The sequence below is a fragment of the Hypomesus nipponensis genome, chromosome 15 (genome assembly GCF_054491055.1).
Source record: "Hypomesus nipponensis isolate SF chromosome 15, ASM5449105v1, whole genome shotgun sequence".
Classification (NCBI taxonomy): domain Eukaryota; kingdom Metazoa; phylum Chordata; class Actinopteri; order Osmeriformes; family Osmeridae; genus Hypomesus; species Hypomesus nipponensis.
Genome location: NC_140375.1, coordinates 9,561,192 through 9,581,707, shown reverse-complemented (window position 1 = coordinate 9,581,707; position 20,516 = coordinate 9,561,192). Strand labels below are relative to the sequence as shown.

The window sequence follows — 20,516 nt, the reverse complement described above, 5'->3', positions numbered from 1 at the left end:
AGAGACTAATTTAGATTAGCTGACCATCTAAGGGTTGTAGTGCAAATGAAATTGTATAACAAATTTGTATTCACATTACTGGGAATAGGGAAATGGCAATCTATCTCAGTGATTTACATTGCTGCTGATACCAGGTTGAAGTCTCTCTCAGTCTGCTTGTCTCCCACCATGTGATGAATGCTATTGATGCCTACCTGGAACTAGAACACCAGTGACAACAACATTAGTGTTTTATGGTTGTAATAGCTGGGTTTTTATTGCTGTGCTTGCTAAACTGGAACCAATGGTGGGATATTGTTTTTTGGCTAGGGGAGAACAGTCTATGAGCAAGAAGCTGTAGGAAATATCTAGGGTGTAGACTCAGCATCCTAGGACTATCCAGGGTGAAATAAATTAAGAGTATGCTAACCTATTAATTTACAGCACTGACTTTCCTCCTGTAAAACATTCAACAAGTGACTAGTTCAATTATGTTTCCAAAATAACAGTATTCCCTCAAGTGAAAAATGTGCTGTAACCAACAGCAGTATACTTTGTTGCTCCATAAACAGATTTCAATTTCAAAAGTATTGAGCACAAGGAGGAGTTTGCCTACTGTTGATGAAAGGTATTCACAAGGCAATGACTTCCAGCTGCTGTTGTCCCCAGCCTTCACTCTGCTCTCCTCCCTCTCTTCGCTCCCTAGGAGATGTGTGTTCAGCTCACGACCAGTGATGAGGTTTGTGGTTTTGGTGTGTGGCTGCGATGATTCATCTAAGTGGAGCCTAAGTGCTTTCTATTGAGAAAGCAGCAGGAGTCAGACAAGCTAGCTAACTTTCTTAAAAAGAGTAAAAGAGCCGCAAGTGGAAGGCTAATCTACTACGGATAGTGTTTCACACTGTAGGGTCATGCATGAAGTTTCTCTTCCTGTAACATCATGCTACAAGAGCTGTCTCAAATCGGTGTGAGGGGGTGTGAGTGTGTGTGAGTGTGTGTTTGGGTCTGTCTATGTGTGGTAAACACATATTGTATCATTGTGTGTGTGTGTGTGAGAGAGAAAGAGAGCGAGGGCGAGGGCGAGGGCGAGGGCGAGAGAGAGAGAGAGAGAGAGAGAGAGAGAGAGAGAGAGAGTGTCAGGGGTTGCCATACGGTACACTGTTCATGAAGCCACTTCAACATGTACAGTTGATACTGTATTGCTTCCCTTGAATTCCCAAAGCATTTGAAAGGTGGTGAAAAAAATACTTTTGTAACAATATGCAACACAAAAGTCTACAGGACAGATACAGTAGTCCCAGTTGCAACATAGATTAAAAAAAAACTTGTGCATGGTCAAAAAAGAAAATTATTGTTTTTATATCGGTGGTCAAAAACCTTTCACGTCTAGAGATAATTGAAACTCCAAGGACAGTGTAGTGAACCTAGGCTTGTGGATGGATGAGAGCATAACTGAGATAGAGAGTGCTGTCCTGTACATAGAGAGAGAGAGAGAGACAGAGAGAGAGACAGAGAGAGACAGAGAGAGAGAGAGAGAGAGAGAGAGAGAGAGAGAGAGAGAGACAGAGACAGAGAGAGAGAGATTAAATGGGAAGCAGAGAGACGTGCAAAGGTCTATGATTTCTGCTTGTGTTTGGGTTTTGCCATGTCTCCGTTGAGCTCATTAGAAGATCTAATTAAGACAGCACTAATTAGCCAGTTCTTACTGTCATGAAGGAACCATACTGGTTATCTGGACCAGTACAGCCAGCATGTCCATCTGTCTGCATGTTTCTGTCACACCCAAATACATGATGGTAAAGCTTAAAAGGTAATTGTGTGTGTGTGTGTGTGTGTGCGTGAGAGAGGCACCACCTGTGACTGTGCAGTAGAGTCGTGAGTCACAGTAATTGACAGTAATGAACTGCATAACGGAGGTAACTGGGCAGCTGTGGATGGTGTGGGCAGGAGAAAAAGAAAGGGATGAGGATGAGGAGAGAAAGAACAAGGGAAGAAGAGTCAACAGTACATTTACATTTATTCATTTAGCAGACGCTTTTATCCAAAGCGACTTCCAAGAGAGAGCTTTATAAAAGTGCATAGGTCACTGTAGAGGAAGTATGAAAGATCACAAGTCAAGAGTAGGACAGGAACCCTGTTGGTGCAGGGGGAGAATGCAGGGATAGCAAGCCAGTGAAGGAAAAACGAGTTCAGGTCAAAATAGAATAGAATATCTTTATTGTCATTGTACACTGTACAACGAAATTGGAGGCAAACCTCCTCAGGTGCACTGAATAAATACACAAGTTTATAAAATAAGATACAAATGTAAAAATATTAAGACTATGGGCTCTATCTTGCACCCAGTGCAATTGACTTTGACAACGACGCAAGTGTCAGTTTGCACTCGACGCTCCGTGCGCACTGCTGGCGAAGCCAGGGTCTTCTTTCTGCGAAGCTACGTTACATTGTTTTGATATATGGCGTGTTACATTTCTTCAATGATAATAAAAATATTTTCATAAGAAATGTCTATGTATGTGAACTTTATTTGTAACAACTGTGGCAATTTCCTCCCATGACTGTTTAACTGAAGCTAATTTGGTTCCTTCTCCCATGCCCATCAGAATCTGAATTCGGTTTATTCGCCATGAAGCTTATGTTACACAAATGCGATTTACTGTGGCAGTAAGGTGCAAACAATACATGGGTATAAATTAAGTACAAAAGTACATTAGTTAAACTAATTCTAAGAACTAAACAATTTAAAAATATAACAATTAAAAACAAAAATATATATGTAAAAATAAGATTAATTATTTGAATGAACAGCATGAGCGGCAATTTAGTGCAATGAGAAAACTGCTCTGTCTTTCCCATACTATGTCATTTCTATATCTTTAACGGCTCTGACGAGAACGTCGGTCTCCTCCTGTGAACACCTCCTGGTGTGCGCCTGGCAAATCCGCCGTTATAATAGCAATTCGCCATGGAACAAGCGCTGGTCTTAAAGGGAATGTGAGATGATGCTCTGATTGGTTGATTGCACGTAACGCCCAAACCACACCCATTAGTAATGTAGCTACTTCAGACCAACCCTTTTTAGATTGCACCAGGAGCAAAGTCATTTATCCCACCGGCAAAATAACAACCAAGCTGAAGTCACGCCCACAAAGTTACTTGCGCTTTGCCTTTTGACACTTGCGTTTCAGATTGTCAAAATAGGGGGGTATAAGTTAAAAAACACACACACACATCCATCACATTCCACTATTGCACAGCTCCCTAAAATGTGCACATAAAAAGTTAGAATATTGCACTTAAAAGCTTGTATATACAGCAGCATTTAAGGTGACTACGGCTCACAAAAACTGTTTTTTAATCTGTTTGTTCGTGTTTTTATTGTTCTGTATCGAGAGCCCGAAGGCAGCAGTTCAGAGTATGTCCCGGGTGTGATGAGTCGAGTAAAATGTTTTTTTGCTTTTTTTAAGGGAGATGGAAAACAGATGGAAAGAGATAATAAGGAGAAAGAGACATGAATAGGTCTGTCTATAGAGGCAATAGACTGAGTGTGTGAAAGAGAGACATCCGGCGAGAGTACAAGAAATAAAGGAGGGAAACTGAGGAGGAGCAGGGTCTGCTTTCTGACTCATCCCACTCCTCCTTACCCATTTCCCCTCTACTCTGCTCCCCTCAGCCCTCTCTTTGGAAAAAAAGGAAAGAGAGGATGAAGGAAGCAAGTGAGGAAAAAAAGAGAAACAGAGACACAGAGAGAGAGTGAAATAGCAAGTGAGAGAGAAGCAATGGGGAAGAGAAAATAATGAAAAGGAGGGAGAGTGGTAGCTTTGTATTGCTTTACATTCTGATCGACTTCTTCATCTCTTCGCCTTCACCCCCCTTGTTCCTCCTCAAATGGCACTCGCAAAGATGAGCTGCATCTCTCACACCAGGGATTTGGACATGTGTACCCCTAGAAGGCCCCCTGAATACCGTTGACAGGAAGTGTGAAAATGAAAATCTTCAACACTTTTCATTCCCAAGCCAGGAATTCATGAAAGTTAAGTGAGGTGATGGAGAGAGAGAAAGAGAGACAGAGAGGGGATAGCAGGAAGATAAATACACTGAATGAAAGAGAGAGAGGGACACGGCGTGAGAGAACAAAAGAGAGAATGATGAGACAAGCTTTCAACTTCAATAACCTACTTTATAATCTTCAGTCTCACTCAAGAAGACAAAAAAAGGGATTACGTCTTGACTTTCACATTTAAACCCATGGATCAGAGCAAGACGCTAATCAAAGTAGGAATGAGGCTAACCTTTACACAATCCTTCCCACAGATCTGTTTCCTCTTCCCCTGCCTAGTGGAAGCTAACTGCCGATGCTAACACTGCGGAGCAATGTGCAATGGTCCATTGACCTTGAGTGATCGCTGCTGTACACTTTAATACGGCCTAATGAAGTGAGTAGGTGGGTGACGCTAGAACGCACTGGACCTAAAATTACATTTGAATGTATTAGAATATAATACACTACACCACATTATCCTGTTGAACTGTGTTACAATGAACCTTACATTAGAGCCAGGGCTAGTTATTTGTAGTAGGAACTCAGACTTAATTTGGCAAATCCCGTTTAAAATGTGGACTTTAATGGAAACCGACAATTAAGGACTTGCAATTTCCAGTTCATGCCATTTAAAAAGTGAAAACACTTAAGTGGGGAGGAGAGATTCCGGAAGCTTGTATTATGTTGCGTGAGAGAAAAGATGGAAGGTCTGGCTGACAGATTTAAGAAGAAAATGGCCTTCGGAGACTGATGCCTTTTGCATCATGCTCCTGTTGTCACCATCCAATGTAAAGTCGTGTCAACAGCCTCTCCCCCCCCTCCCTCTCCCCCTCCCTCTCCCCTCCCCCTCCCTCTCCCCCCCCCCTCCCCCCCCCCCTCCCCCTCCCCCCCCCCCCCCCCTCCCCTCTCCCCCTCTCTCTCTCTCTCTCTCTCTCTCTCTCTCTCTCTCTCTCTCTCTCTCTCTCTCTCTCTCTCTCTCTCTCTCTCTCTCTCTCTCTCTCTCTCTCTCTCTCTCTCTCTCTCTCTCTCTCTCTCTCTCTCTCTCTCTCTCTCTCTCTCTCTCTCTCTCTCTCTCTCTCTCTCTCTCTCTCTCTCTCTCTCTCTCTCTCTCTCTCTCTCTCTCTCTCTCTCTCTCTCTCTCTCTCTCTCTCTCTCTCTCTCTCTCTCGTCTGGTCAATCCCAATCACGCATCATTGGCCGGTAACAGAGCCATCAATGGCTGTCTGTTCAACAGTCCATCTTTACATCGTTAAACAGCACACACACACATGCTTTAAAGCACATGCTTTAGAGCACTAAAGATTGGGGGTTTTGGAGACAACATGGTACCTGTGTAATTGGGAAACAAACAATCACACAAGCAAAACATGAATCCTTGAAGAAGACTACCAAACACTAAAGCTTACACGCATGCACACACAGTCAGTGAATGATGTGTGTACATAAGCTTTTAGCTCGCAACACTGGATTGTGTGCTTAACTGTTTGGATAACATCACCTCGTGGATTCTCGTCCTATCTTGACATCTGTCACAACCAACTCCCACCTTTGTTAAAAAATAAATACAAAATACATTCAGCCTCACTTTTTCCTATATTTTCTGTTAATTCTCATTATTTTCCATCCGGTTTTCTCTCTTTTATACAACACACCTTTTATTCAAAGTCTTGCTTTCGCAGAATCAAAATGAGATTGATTTAATCTCCTGTACAATTCCCAACCAGCCTTACAGTTCAAACGTTCTCAAAATGACACACAGGGCAGAAATGTTTACGACAAAGTACATTGGTAATAGTTATTTATCTACATACGTAATTAGTTGTGCGCAGCACTAGTTGTGTTTTACATTACCCTTTTAATGAGGAACATTATGAATGTAGTCTCAATACGCCAGCGTTTGCCTCCGTTTATTGATCTGTGGTCTTTGAAGTGGATTGAATCATGTTTGTTTTATTCACCAGCGTGCTCCAGTCTAGACACTAACTATCCTGATCGCACAATTACAGCACCAAGCATAAAGATGTTTGGCTGAAACAAGGCAGTTGGTGTGTTACATTCTTTTGCCTTGGATATGATTCTACATACTAGATTATGATGGATTTAAAGAGTATTTTACAGATGCTCTTCCTTGTAGGATTTTAAAGTTTCTTTAGAATGTGTGCATTTAAGCATAGAAATGCTAAATATGTGGCTGATCCATGTGTGCATTTAAGCATAGAAATGCAAAATATGTGGCTGATCCATGTATCTCATTAAGGACAGTACCTAGCAAGTAAAAGTGGCCCATCCAATCTCCTTATACTCTCCATCCTCCATTCTCTGTCCCTCTCCCTGGTCTTCCCTCACCGTTTTACCCCTCACCTTGTCTTTCTCTCTTTTCATCCATCTCTCAATGTCTCTCTCACCAAGTCTTGTTCCTTGCCATCCTTCTCAGTAGGTTAATTGTCCCCTCCCTCCCTCCCTCCCTCCCTCCCTCCCTCCCTCCCTCCCTCCCTCCCTCCCTCCCTCCCTCCCTCCCTCCCTCCCTCCCTCCCTCCCTCCCTCCCTCCCTCCCTCCCTCCCTCCCTCCCTCCCTCCCTCCCTCCCTCCCTCCCTCCCTCCCTCCCTCCCTCCCTCCCTCCCTCCCTCCTTCGTTCCCTCCCTCCCTCCTTTGTTCCCTCCCTCCCTCCTTCGTTCCCTCCCTCCTTCGTTCCCTCCCTCCCTCCTTTGTTCCCTCCCTCCCTCCCTCCTTCGTTCCCTCCCTCCTTCGTTCCCTCCCTCCCTCCTTCGTTCCCTCCCTCCCTCCTTCTCTCCCTCTCTCATCCCCTCCCTTCTCTCTCCTTCATTCCCATGGCCTCTGAGGGCAGGTGTTCACACAAGGTGATTAAATATTGATTCACCTGACCTGCCCATCAGTTACCCAATCACATGGGGAAAGAAGAGGTGAAGGGGAAGGAGAAAACAGAGGAGCAAAGAGCTGGCAGATTTTGATCTCATCTCCTGATGTGGCTCTTCAGGGGGCCAGAAACAGACAGTTTCAACGGAAATCAATGGCAAGGCCTCCCTGTGTCCACTCAGTGAGGAGTTTATCTAACACACAAACATACACCTGTGGATTGGTTTCTAAGCCAGAGTCAGAAATGTCATTGGTGATTCATTCATTTCTATCATTCAGGTAAAAGCACCTTTATGCATGGCATGGCCATGTTTACTCTCCCTGTCGTAGCTTTTTCAGATTTTCCACCAAATGTCTTTTTTAAATGCAGTCTAGCCTAAAGCAATTGAGTGTTACAGTGCAAACACTTAACCTTAACATTAAAAAGGCTATGCTTATTTACATAATCCAATCGCAGAGATATTAACTCCTGATTTTGCTCAGTTAGAATGATTGACTATGGCCCTTAATCATAATGCTGTGAGTGGTCCATGGTGGATTCCCTCACTTCAGTGACAGGTTTAAAGGCATTAGAGTATGAAATATGCTGCAAGAAATCCCAAAGCTGCAACATGTAGTGTGTGTGTGTGGGTCAGTGTTCGTGAGAGAGACAAACGGTACGTATGAGCGTGGGCGGATTTTTGTGATAGTGTGTACAAGTTTGTGTTCCCCCTCTAGGGACTCAAAGAGTGTCTATTGCAGAGTAAATGCTAATGAGAGCTGAAAGGTGGGCAGAATCCTTGGGATTGACCCGTCATGATTCTTCTCTGGCTGTCCTCTCCTCACCTCTCTTCTTTTTGCTCCACCCTCCAATCTTTCCCCACACATACCTTGCTGTCTCTCAGTCAAAGCTCCAACTGAAGACAACTAAAACAGATTTCAGGGAACTATCTTAACTCCTTATCCTATTGATTTTGTCTGAATCTCTTGCAGGGCGGTCAGAGGAAATCCAGTCATACTTCTGTGGGGTTGTCAGTGCCTCAGCTTCAGGTGTCACACACAATAATCAAAGAAGTGAAGATTCGAGTAAACCGTTGTGTGGAGCTCACCATGGTTACACTTAGTGGTTGTGCAGCTCACCATAGTTATACTTATTGTTTGTACAGCTCACCATGGTTACAATTAGTGGTTGTGCAGCTCACCATAGTTATACTTATTGGTTGTACAGCTCACCATGGTTACACTTATTGGTTGTGCAGCTCACCATGGTTACACTCAGTGGTTGTGCAGCTCACCATAGTATACTTATTGGTTGTACAGCTCACCATGGTTACACTTAGTGGTTGTGCAGCTCACCATGGTTACACTCAGTGGTTGTGCAGATCACCATGGTTACACTTAGTGGTTGTGCAGCTCACCATGGTTACACTCAGTGGTTGTGCAGCTCACCATGGTTACACTGCTCACCATGGTTACACTCAGTGCTTGCCACAGTGTATATAAAAAGTATTTTGTTTCTGACTATTTATGCTCGAATGACATTCTTTCAGTTTTTATAATTATAGACATTAATTATAGAATCAACAGATGGCACAGACATTTAAGAGTGTGCACTACAGTTTGCTATGGCGTTTGGGTAGTTGTAGTTTGTATTTATTGGCTTATTGTGTAATGACTGTTTGAAACACCTTGTCCTCAACTTGTAGAGATGAGACAGGTAGTTGTGAAGACACCAAGGGGCCATGAAGAAGAGGGGCCCTGAAAACCGAAGCCCACCTTCATCTCTCTTTCACAACTCTGTCTACATTTAGAAATCCTTCCCAACACTCTCTTTTCCGACCACTGGAAATTCTCTCTCACACACACGTACATACACACACACACACACACACACACACACAGACGCCTCCCCGCAGCTCAAAGCTCAATCAGCGTAAACTCTGTGTGACAATCACCATGATTAGTGCTCCACTCCAAATATAATGAGCACATCTGCCGTCTCCCAAGCAAACCATCCATTTTCTGTAACGCGAGATGAAGTCAGGGTTGCACTGTCTCTGCAAACACTGGCATACAGAGCCATTTAGAGTCTCTACAGGGCCCTCGCTGCATGGTTCTGCTGGCAACAAAGGGCACTTTCATTGCTGCCTACCTACTGCAGCATCGGAACCAGAAGTACTAACGATTCTACCAGATTTCGATTTCCATGCCGAGAATGTATTTTTCTTTAGTGCAGTACACCCTACTAGGTGCTTGTGTAGCTCAACACAGTTGACATTCAGCCGACTGCTCGGTGAGAAAAAAAAGAGTGTCATAGAGACAAGAATACTGACACTGACTGACAGACAGATGAGAAAGGGTGATATGAGTTGGAGAGGTGGATGGAACATGGCAGCATAATAAAGGGGGGCAGGCATAACTGATTGACTGTGAATTAAAAAAGATATGACAGACAACATGGGTGGTCAAGCCACACCAGGTATGCAAGAAGTTTGAAAATGTCACCTGCCATCATCCACTAAGCAGCCTAAGAGCTACAAGCTAGCTCAAATACACGCCAACTGGAGGTTTTCTATCTTCCAGCAAGAGCATAAATATTAAAGTTAATGTTTGCATGACAGCACATGTGAAACCCTGCTAAGTGCTAGTTGTCAAAGCAAGACTTCAGAATGTGAAATCAATATGAAACATGAAATCTCTTAGGACCTCCTCGAAAATTAGATGATTCATCTCAAGGGTCTTATCCTAATAAATACATTTAAACAACTCACAAAACAAGCAGGGCAACACTTATGAGCAGCTTGTTCTTATCCTACAACAAGCTACTCAATATGTGGTCAGTGGTGGCCATTGTACCTATAATATTCTGCTGCATGGCCCATGCTGACCAATGCTAGCATATATATAAAATATTATTATTTATGTATAGAATTGCCCTATAATCCTGAAACCATAATAGTATTGCAGTAGCATAGCTAACCCTGCCCGAGGGCGTGTCGCCCAGGCACAACAGAAACAAACGCCCCCCCTTCTCGCCTGCTCTCTCCCCCATCCCCCCCTCCCATCCCCCCCTCCCATCCCCCCCTCCCCTCCCTCCCCTCCCTCCCTCCCTCCCTCCCTCCCTCTCTCTCTCTCTCTCTCTCTCTCTCTCTCTCTCCCTCTCACACACACACACACACACACAAACATCCAAACACGCTGCCAGCTGAGGCCAGGGATGCAACAACATGTCTAATAAAATAAATATCAAATGAGACCACCTACATAGACGAGTTTGCAGTTATGTAAGGATAGAGTGTGTGTGTGCGCATTTCTGCATGCAATGTGTCTGATACACATTGTAGTCTGATACACATCATATGCAGAAACACACATGCTTTGCCCATACAGGGGATCTGAATGTGTGTGTGTGTGTAATGCACAGTTTTGTGTCTGAACAAACCCCTGGCTTGTTTTTAGTGCGAGTGTGTGCTACAGCACATACACATGTGGAAAGTGTGTGTGTATGTGTTCACTGCAGAGTATGTTATTGTCTTCCACCAAGTGAACACATCCATGTGAGGAAAGCCAGGTTGTCATGGAGACCAGATATAATCAGTGGAATACCTGAAGCTTTTTATCTCCGGTGACTTCCAGCTCTCGGCACTCACAATTAGCTCCACTAGTGCTACTAGTGTGTTTGTGTGGCGTGCAGATCCAGATAAAAAATAGATGTACCTGGTCTCTAGTGATGTCAAGATCTCGTCACTAAATGATCTGTCCCCGTCTCCACGAGCATGAACACATGCACACAGCTTTAGAAAAGGGTCTGGGACTTCCAATCCAACTGTGGACAGGTGTATCCAGGTGGATGACATCACAACAAGGTTGGATTTTTCCAGTCTTGTGAACTGTTAAATAATGTGACAAAACAGACTTTAATACCCCCATACCTTTAATTCACACTAATCCACAATCCAAAATCTTTCTCCATGTTTTACAATGGGATTACACTACCTTGCATGGCGGCTCCCATTATAATTCTTGGTGCAAAATCTTCCCATTAAAATGCAGTGCATGTAGCGGATCGATTAGTCTGCATTATAGAAAGGTTTGTCCTCCTAAACCATTCTTAGAAATAATTCCCAACAGCTGCCTCACTGTTCTAAAATGATAACCCACACGTGTCTGCATACAGAAACACAAGACAAACACATTTCATCTACTGAAATATACATTTGTGAACTTTTTTCATGCAATGTCATGAAAGGGATTCACAGACGCTTACAGAGACTATTTGAAATAACTGAAAGGGAGAGAAAGGAAGGAAGGAAACTTGATGAATCTTGTTCATCCAACATAATTGCTGTTGTCAATATGTAAAACACCTCAACAAACACGTACACAATCACATATGTACTGTAGGCAAGCACACAGCGAACTAGGCTGTATGTACACGCATATGCACTAGTTCGGAATCCAGCTCGTCATATACTGTATCAAACTGGTTTATGACTAAACACTCACTAGGACCTGACTGGCTGCAGAGTATTCTGTAAATAGACACTGTTTATTGCACACATGCATGCAATCAAGCACACACGCCAGCACATGCATTCACACTGAAGCCACATCCATTTGTGAGTAGTAGCTAATTGCACAAGATCCTAGCAGAGAAACAGGCAGAAGATAGTTGGTTTGCAGACATAAGTGTAAGGTCTGGCTATACTAATGGCCTCATTAGGAAACTCATGACCATGTAATGACAGTCACCCAATGGAAGGAGCACAGGCACCTAAACCTCAGTTGGCTGTATCCTTTGATAATACAGACTTAAAGGTTTGCCAATTAGAAACAACAGCTCCTTTAAATGGCAAGAAAATTAACTTTAAAGCTATCTCTGAACTTGAAGCATGAGTTAAAGGTAACAGTATGATGAAATAGCATGAGTTTCAAATAATTGGGCTTGTTAAGGACAAGATGAAGGATATTATGCAATTACAACTGAAAATCCCTATGAGGAGACAAAACCATTAAGGTGTTACGTTTACTGCTTCGGTAACTGGCGTGACCTCAAACTATGCTCTCAATGCCACAAATATGTACCAATTATCACTTCACAATCTAAATAGAGTTGCTCTTTTTACTTTAGGACAGCTCTGGAGAATGGGCATGGAAGCCACATGGAAGAGTCCATGAAGGGCAGTTGGTAGAGTTGATTAATCAATATAGCAGGTGAAAGGCTACAGGTGGTGATGCAGTTACAACTAAGAAGAGAGTCACTAGTTAGTGAGACTGGGTCAGCTCTTACCATTATACCTGATTCTAAATCCTGACCATTAGACTTATGGTCTAATATCATAATATACAACTCTTAAACCAATACTGCAGAGGGAACCACATGAGTAACCCTGACATCAATTAGAAGACTTGAGGAAACTAAAAGAGGAAGCAGAATGTGATGTAGGCCTAATGGAACAATATGATGTGGACAACTACCGGATCTTTGAATCCTACATTCACATTTAGTCATTTAGCAGACGCTCTTATCCAAAGAGACTTACAGTAAGTACAGGAACACTCTCCCCGAGGCAAGTAGGGTGAAGTGCCTTGCCCAAGGACACAACATCATTTGGCACAATCGAACTGGCAACCTTCAGATTACTAGCCCGATTCTCTAACCGCTCAGCTACCTGACTCTTGGACAGGCTGACTGTAGTTCACTATAGTTGTCCATACAGATACGTACTGCAACAGGTAGACAACAATGTATTAGAGATCCTAACAAAAGAGAACCCTGCAACCCATCAAGAGGCTCACACTGCATCAGAGTTCTACTCCAGTCATTTTTGATGAAACAAACATATAGGCTATTAACCAAACATACACAGCACCCATGAGATTTTGCTTAATTATTTATATTAGTCATTCAAATGAGAGAACAAATTAAACAAGTACAGCCTCAAACTCCCATTGCAGTTCAGTTTTTTTTTTTTCATTTTATTTATCTCTTCCCAGTGCTGTATAATATTTCTGAGATGGTAATTGCACCCACCACCCCCTCTCACACACACACCCTCCGCCACCCCCCCTCCCCCCCCCAAAAAAAAACACCCACACATGCGGCGGTAGGCGCCTCACTTTGGAATAATGCGGTAATGAGTCACGAGGATGCAATTTTAACACTGATGCATTTGTGGGCCTGGGAAGCCCAATGTTGGCCGACCCCAAAGAGATCTCCCACGGTGCGGAGTGTTTTGGAAATGCTGTTGATATCGCACGTCGACAGATTTCTCATGACACAAATGTAATACAGAGTATTGCGAACATTTCAGGAGATGAGGTACTGCACTGTAACACTCTGGTAAAGTGTCACTAGAATGGCCTCATTTAAATCAGATGCTTTTGTTTGTTATTTAACTAGGACTCAAATGCTACTATGGCTAAGAGGTAAGTTCACAAACAGCTTTTAAAATGGTTTCAGGAAATACTGCTGCTTCTTGTGCATCACATTATAGATGTACAAAGGAACCCCTTGCATTAGCTGCTTGATTTTCATAATCTTGCAAGAGAAGGGAAGCTATGGGTCACCTGACCTTCAACAATGACTGATACACAATGCTGCACAAACTACACAAAGACATATTACACACAGATGTCACTCAGCTGCAAAATTATCAAATAAACTGCCTCAGTGCCTCCAGTGAGTGTGTCTCTGTGTGTGAGTGTGTGTGTGTGTGTGTGTGTGTGTGTGTGTGTGTGTGTGGTGTTTGTGTGTGTGTCTCTGTGTGTGTGGGTGGGTGTGTGTGTGTGTGTACACACCAGTGGTCATTATTCTGCTCTACTCTGACTAATGTGCCAACGTCAGAGAGGAGCTAGTACAGTGTGTTCCTGGACCGGCTAGACCAGGGGAGGGGGTCAAGGACACACGCCTCCCCCGACCTTCCCCCCACACACACACACACACAATTCCAAACTGTGATGTTGCCCAGGATAAACAAAACTAGTGCATTAAAGATTAAACTCATCTGTCATTATTTCCATTCCAGAAACCAAATCAATAAATGTAGGTAAGACGTGTATTGTTTCAATGTTCCTTTTTAGGTACTGGTGATGATTGGTATTTAACAGTAAGACATCAAACACTATGATGCACTCTTGTGTACGCTCATGTACACCCAGCATGAAACACACACACACACACACACACACACACACACAGCTCCTTTCCCACCTAATCCGCCATGGCTTCCTGAGAGCCCCCTGTGCATTCCCTTCAGATCACACCATGCCTCCGCCTCACTCGTCCACACCCTTTCTCCCACACACAAATACTGATTTTCCCACCCTACAGTCACACATAGAAACTCTCCTAACAAACTGGCACATTCAGTCGACCATGTACGTAAGAAGGCACTCATCTATTTCTGCACATAGCTGAACACAGTCTATACACAAGTAAACCCTTGTCACTTGTAACTTGATCAAAGACAGTGTGACAGGGTCAGTTACAGCCCTGACTTGGCCAGTGTTGTTCATGCTGAAACTTGTTATGTACTCTTTGGTGGACTGCATCCACTCACTGTGCCTGTGCTCCTACACCAATCTGCATACAGGACATAATGATTACACCACAACAGCCTACTGTATCTCCACCCACAGACACAAGATGAAATCTGTACTGTACACATCTAAACAGACAAACCCATCTCTACTGTGCATAGCTCAGTATAGAAAAATTGAGCTTCTGTCTGTTCCCACACCAAGATTTCTAGCCATGTATCTTTGTTCTTTTTCTCTCTCCGTACTAACTCGCCTTCATCCCTCTGCCTCTCTCTTCTTTCTCCCACTCGCCATGTTCATCACCCCCTGCCTCTCTTTTCCCTCAGTCTCATCCTCTTTTTCATCCATCTCTCTCCATCTCTCCGTCTCTGTCTCTGCCTGAGGAAGGGGGATGAATGCATAAGTGTTAATTAAGCAGTCCCGATCGTAATCCAAAATAAGACACGCCCCACCCTCCCTGTTTGCCTCCCACCATCTCTCTGCCAGCCCTCCGCTAACGCAACAAGAGAATTAATTCAGCATTCGGTAGTGGATGTTCCACAATTAGCAGAACATTAGGGGAGATGCCTGCAGGGGAGTGAGTGGCCACTGGGCACACTATGACTCACTGTCACCTTTACGTCACTGCAATCGTTAGCATCTGAACTTTCACCTTTCCCAGCAGCCCAGCAAAGCAGCCATTAAAGCTGGTGGAGAACTGCAGGAGGGGAGTGAGGTATGACACGTGCAGAACAGCCCTTAATCCCAAAGCATGGTGTGTCTCCTACAGACCTGCATCTTAGCCCATCAATGGTGTAACCAGAATTAAATGGTTTATATCAGCTCTGGTAGCATTTTAGCTTTGACAGTATTTTAAGAGTACCCACTCTACACAACAGATTAAATGTTTCAGCACATTACACATGGTAAGTCATGTGGGAACAGCAATCTTGCATGATATACTGCATGCTTATCAAACCAAAAGCTTTTCAATTGGCATTATGGAGTCAAGCTTGTCATTGTGCTAGGAACATGTCTTTGATGGCCAGACTCTGACACGGGTGTTTTGGGCGCACACACACACACACACACACCATATTGAGTGTAAGCATACACACCCCAAGCTGTAAGAGACAACAAACCTCAGTGGAAGTGCTGGCAGGGCAGCAGGGGATGTGTGAAGTGTGAGAAAGGCACTGAGCTGAGGAGGCAGGAGGAAAACACACACACACACACTCACACACTCACACACAGTTTGAATCTACACGGTCAATTTTATTCCTGGGGTGATCACGTGAAATCCAACTTCCTGCTGCCGTGCCTTGTTCAATGACTCATCAGCCCTGGCTGATGTGAACCAGTTAGAATCCTCAAAGGAGATGACTTTCAACAGATTTATAAATTCATCCACTGACATATTTACAGGGTCCGTATTTGGCCCCGGCCTGAATTGTTCGTAGTTTCTTCCATATAGGTAGGAAAATCCATTCTAGAACTTCAACAGTAATTTCTTATTGGGCCTCTCAAAGCAACACCAACCGAGATGGAGCCTAACAAGCATAAGCATGATTAGGATTAGCAGAACTAGCAGAACCATTATTCAAATCTCACTGGGCCTTCTCCACTCTTCCTTCTTAGGGCTGGAGTCTACTACCTCACTTCCTTAGACAAACACATTGGAAGAGAAGAAATGGACCTGCTGAAATGAAGCAGTGTTTAACTGGTGCACATGAGGTGAGGGAGAGCGACCTATGAATTAGCTTTCAGAGCATCAGACAGCAAGACCAAAGGACAATGTGGGTGGAAAAACCCACTCGAGAAACCCACCTGAGCTGGAGTGAGATGCAAGGCCAAGGCAGCCTGGGAGTGGAATAGCTGTGTTTCTTCTCCAGCCGGTCCCACTGGTTTGAGTGAGTAAGTCAGTGAGTGAGTGTATGTTAGAGGGCCAGCACTAAAAGGTTAAAGGCTTCAGAGGCCCTGGTATTGAGTGACTATAATTACAGTTCAGACAGACAGTTTAATTTCCAGAAGGGATTGTTCCAAGATCAGTGATGTACGCTTGACTGATGAGATTGATGCAGACCGGGCTACACTAGAGTTAGACACCTATTGCGTAGACTTTGATGGACGGGATGGCTGGGAGGTCTGTGCCCTTACTACAGTCTCTTCTGGACGTCAGTCTCCTGTGATGTCCAGGTTTGTTCTGTTGGTATGGAAGGTTACGCGGCATTTTCACCTGTCCATTGCAATGCCATACCAGTAATGAAAAAACGGTGCTAATATGCACTGTCCTCATATCTTTCCCCACAATCCCTGTCCCCACAATCCCTGTCCCCACAATCCCTGTCCCCACAATCCCTATCCCCACAATCCCTGTCCCCACAATCCCTGTCCCCACAATCCCTGTCCCCACAATCCCTGTCCCCACAATCCCTGTCCCCACAATCCCTGTCCCCACATTCCCTGTCCCCACATTCCCAGTCCCCACATTCCCTGTAATGTGTTATTTGACCCTATATTCACTGTCCTTTTCCTTCGTCCTCACAACATCCAATCAGTTTAATAGGCCACTGAGTTGCCTTCCAGGGCCAAACGTTGGATTCTGTTATTATTGGTCAGTCCTCAGACCAGGGACATACTTAGTGTGGCCTTCTCTGGTACTACATCAGTGAGGCAGGAGCATGCAGTAGTCAAGGTGTGAGTCACACACACTGCCAACTCACCGCTCGACCGCTAACGCACCCCTATTCTGGACGGAAATGTCATCCCCCTCTTCCCTGGCAGCCTTCCAGAAGACACAGCACAGTGGGGGTTGGCCTCTCACACGCACACGCACGTCCAAAAGAGTGTGTTCTAGGGCTAAGCTTTAGAGAAACTGGATTTGTAAAGGGAGCCTCTAGAATTGGTATCCATTGACTCTATTGTGATTATTAACTTTCCATTGATTCGCTGGCACAGTCAGCAGCACCATGACGTCAAGTGGTGTCCTTCAGTCAGGCTGAGTCTTAAATCACCTGCTGAGGAGTGTGTGTGTGTGTGTGTGTGTGTGTGTTCAGTAGCACAAGGAATGGACAACACAGGACTGTGTACTCACTGCACAAGGCGATGATGTGGCTGCTGTCCTCATGTACAAACTTCTTGGTCACAGCTTCCTCCATCATTTGTTTCACCTGCACAGGAAAGACACTGAGGGGTTAGGATCATCCTCTATCTATCTATACCATCGATAATTAGAATCATCATTATCATTATCCTAATTACATAATCACAGGTTGCCTCTACCATCACATCCAGCCTCAACCATCATCCCACTGTCAACCATCTTATTAAAAAGCAGCAATACCCAGCTTCAACTGTTCAGTGATTATCAATGTCGTAAAAATTGCACAACAGACACAAATTAGTCCCTTCTCACAATCTGACAATGTTCCTAGTTGTGTGCTCTGTCGCACGTTGAAATTATCAGTAACTCTTTAATTAATCCCAGCACTGGCTGACATTGGCAAATAAGAAGAATTGCTCTCTGGAGTGAAACACTGGAGAACCAAAGCAGCTCCCAACAATTATGTGAGGAGAATTAAAGACTACGAAACAACAAACAGGAACCGATTGGATGTGTGGTCCGTTGGGGGTACTTGCTTCAACCTCTATGTCTTCAGCTAGGTATAGAGAAGTTATGGTTTCAAAATTAACATTGCTATACGGCTTGAATTCATCACCAGATAGGACACTGGCTCCGACTGGTAACTAACCATTGTTAAGACCACCTTGAAATTTCTTGATTACAACATTATCACCAGGCAGAATTTTTCACCAAAGTGACCGGAGGCAAACATGCAAGTGATAAAAAAGGGTTTTGTGGTGCAAGCATTTGTTTTTCCCAGGCCACAGAAGAAAGGTTTTAGGAAGGTCTGTTTTAGATTTTTACTAATCTAATCGTCATAGATTAGTAATTCAATCAAGTAATGGTGGCAGCTGTTCACTTGTCATTTTATAGATGCTTCTAGAAATGCATCAGCTGCCATTTCCTTTAAAAGGGCCCAAAGTAAGGCTTCAACCATAATTGCCCCTGCAGATCAGGTATTGGATGAAGGTGAGCATCATCAGGCTAGATAGCACTATAACAACATTGCGCAAACCACAAGCATCCTCAGTTTTCTTAAAAGTGATTTGGATTGGGTAGTGTGCCTTCATGCACTAGAAATCTGCAGACCAAAGCAATGCAGATAGTGTCTTCCACTGTGGGTTGTAGCTCAGGAAGCAGAGAGCAAAGTCTTCTTACTTTGTTGAGGATTCAATGTCGACAAACTTTTCCAAAAGGTCCTTACAGATGACAGCCACATCTCAAATATAAATATTGAACCTGTGGTTCATCAATGTCCCCTGATCTAATACGCTCACATACCTCATACAAGGAGAGACCAGCCGAGGTGGGTACAGTCTGTGAATCATTCATATGGTCATCATATGAACACAAGATTGGATTGATGCTGTCTGGGTACATTGACCCTGTTACAGTTTGTTTAATGATGTCTTATTTTCTTTTTGTTGGTTAAGAAATCCTATTTGTGTTTGATAAGTAATAATCAAATTCAGTTTGTGTTTGAAAAGGGCAGTGTTAGAGGCAGAGACAGACTTTAACATTCGGGGCTTTGCCCCAACCTACGACCGAGTCAAGGTTTGATGTGAGCTTAGATCGGAACATTCACAGTTTATGCGAGCGCGCGTAACATTCATTTGAGTGCAAACTAGGTTTTTTTAGCTTTATGTAATAGAAACATTACGTTGAACGTACGATATTTGCCGAAAATTACAACCCAAATGTTAACCTAAAAGATTCTGGGATTTTGAACATTCGGATGCCCCCAGATGCCCCCCGCCCCCCCCCCACTCTGCAGTATATCTTATCCTGTCAATGTCTTTAATGGTCCTAATGACTTCCTAATGCCTATGCCTACTAATGTCTTAGACACTGGGGTAACATATCACAAGTGACATAGGCATAGTAGCATTGGATGACACTGACTGTCAATATCTTAGGCTTCGCCATGTTTGATGTTCGCAATGCTTTCAACAGTTTGCATCCCTCTATAGCGTACAGTGACAAGGTGTTAAGTCCCAGGTGTGTTTGTGAGGGTCAGTGAGCTGTGAATATCTGTGCTGCTGATTGTTTTAATTGGCAAAAAATAACCCCAAACAAATGCCATCGATGATTCCCTGAACAAAACAGACATGAGCTAAGCAAATCCTGCAGACCTAGTTCCCCCATTCATTTGCTGGTACAGACATATTACATATTACACTTTAAATCTTTCCCCTTCCATTTGTCGTGAGGCTTCTCTGTAGTGTCTCCAGAGTCACACTCTGCCTCTCCGAGTTTCCCTGTCTCTGTCAACTACCCATCCATCTATTCAGGCCCTGGGCTGGGGAGTTTAGCTGTACATAATAGGGTTACAACCCATTCTGCCCATCGTCAGACTACAGCAAGGGGACCAAGGGATTAATGAGGTGATTATTCATGCCTTATTAAGGCAGGAAGATAAGGACTGGAGGGGTTGTCTGTGGCCTGTCTGTGACAGCATTGGTAGTGGGGGACTGTGACCGATCGGTGAAATCAATCTGCACCTCTGTTTGCCTAACAGCAGCATGCACGCACATGGCAAGTTAACTTTTGCATAGAACAGTGTTAGAGACAGTTTGGCAAACAGTTTTTCGACCAACTTCAAATGAATGGATTTATTACTAAGACCAAAGCTCCATATGAGAAATGAAACAAACCGGCATTCCAACCAATTTCATAAGGTTAGGTGGCTTGCTACATATCATATACTCTTTAAGAGAGGGCAGGGGTCTTTCAGACTCACAAAGAAATCATAAGATGAGCCATGCTGATGGGAAATAGATTCTGTTTCGAAAGTAGTCAGAGCCAGGCAGACTAAACCTGGCCAATATTGCAGGATAATCAGATAATCACAGAATATTTCTTTTGGGAAGCAGCCGGCTAATGTGGTTTAGCACCTCTGTTCGATATGGCAATGAAAGTAGCTCATACATTCATACACAAAGCAAATGTCACAGGAAGACTGCAGGGATTGGGCAAAGCTTGTGATGCTGATGCAA

At 43.8% G+C, this 20,516-nt stretch overlaps 1 protein-coding gene across 1 annotated transcript in view; it reads right to left on the bottom strand.

Moving 5' to 3' along the window:
• Positions 1–20,516, bottom strand: part of sgsm2 (small G protein signaling modulator 2) — a 45,894-nt gene that overhangs the window by 20,679 nt on the left and 4,699 nt on the right. Inside the window, 1 exon segment of the mRNA XM_084674868.1 lies at positions 17,491–17,566. Coding sequence (XP_084530994.1) covers positions 17,491–17,566 — 76 coding nt within the window.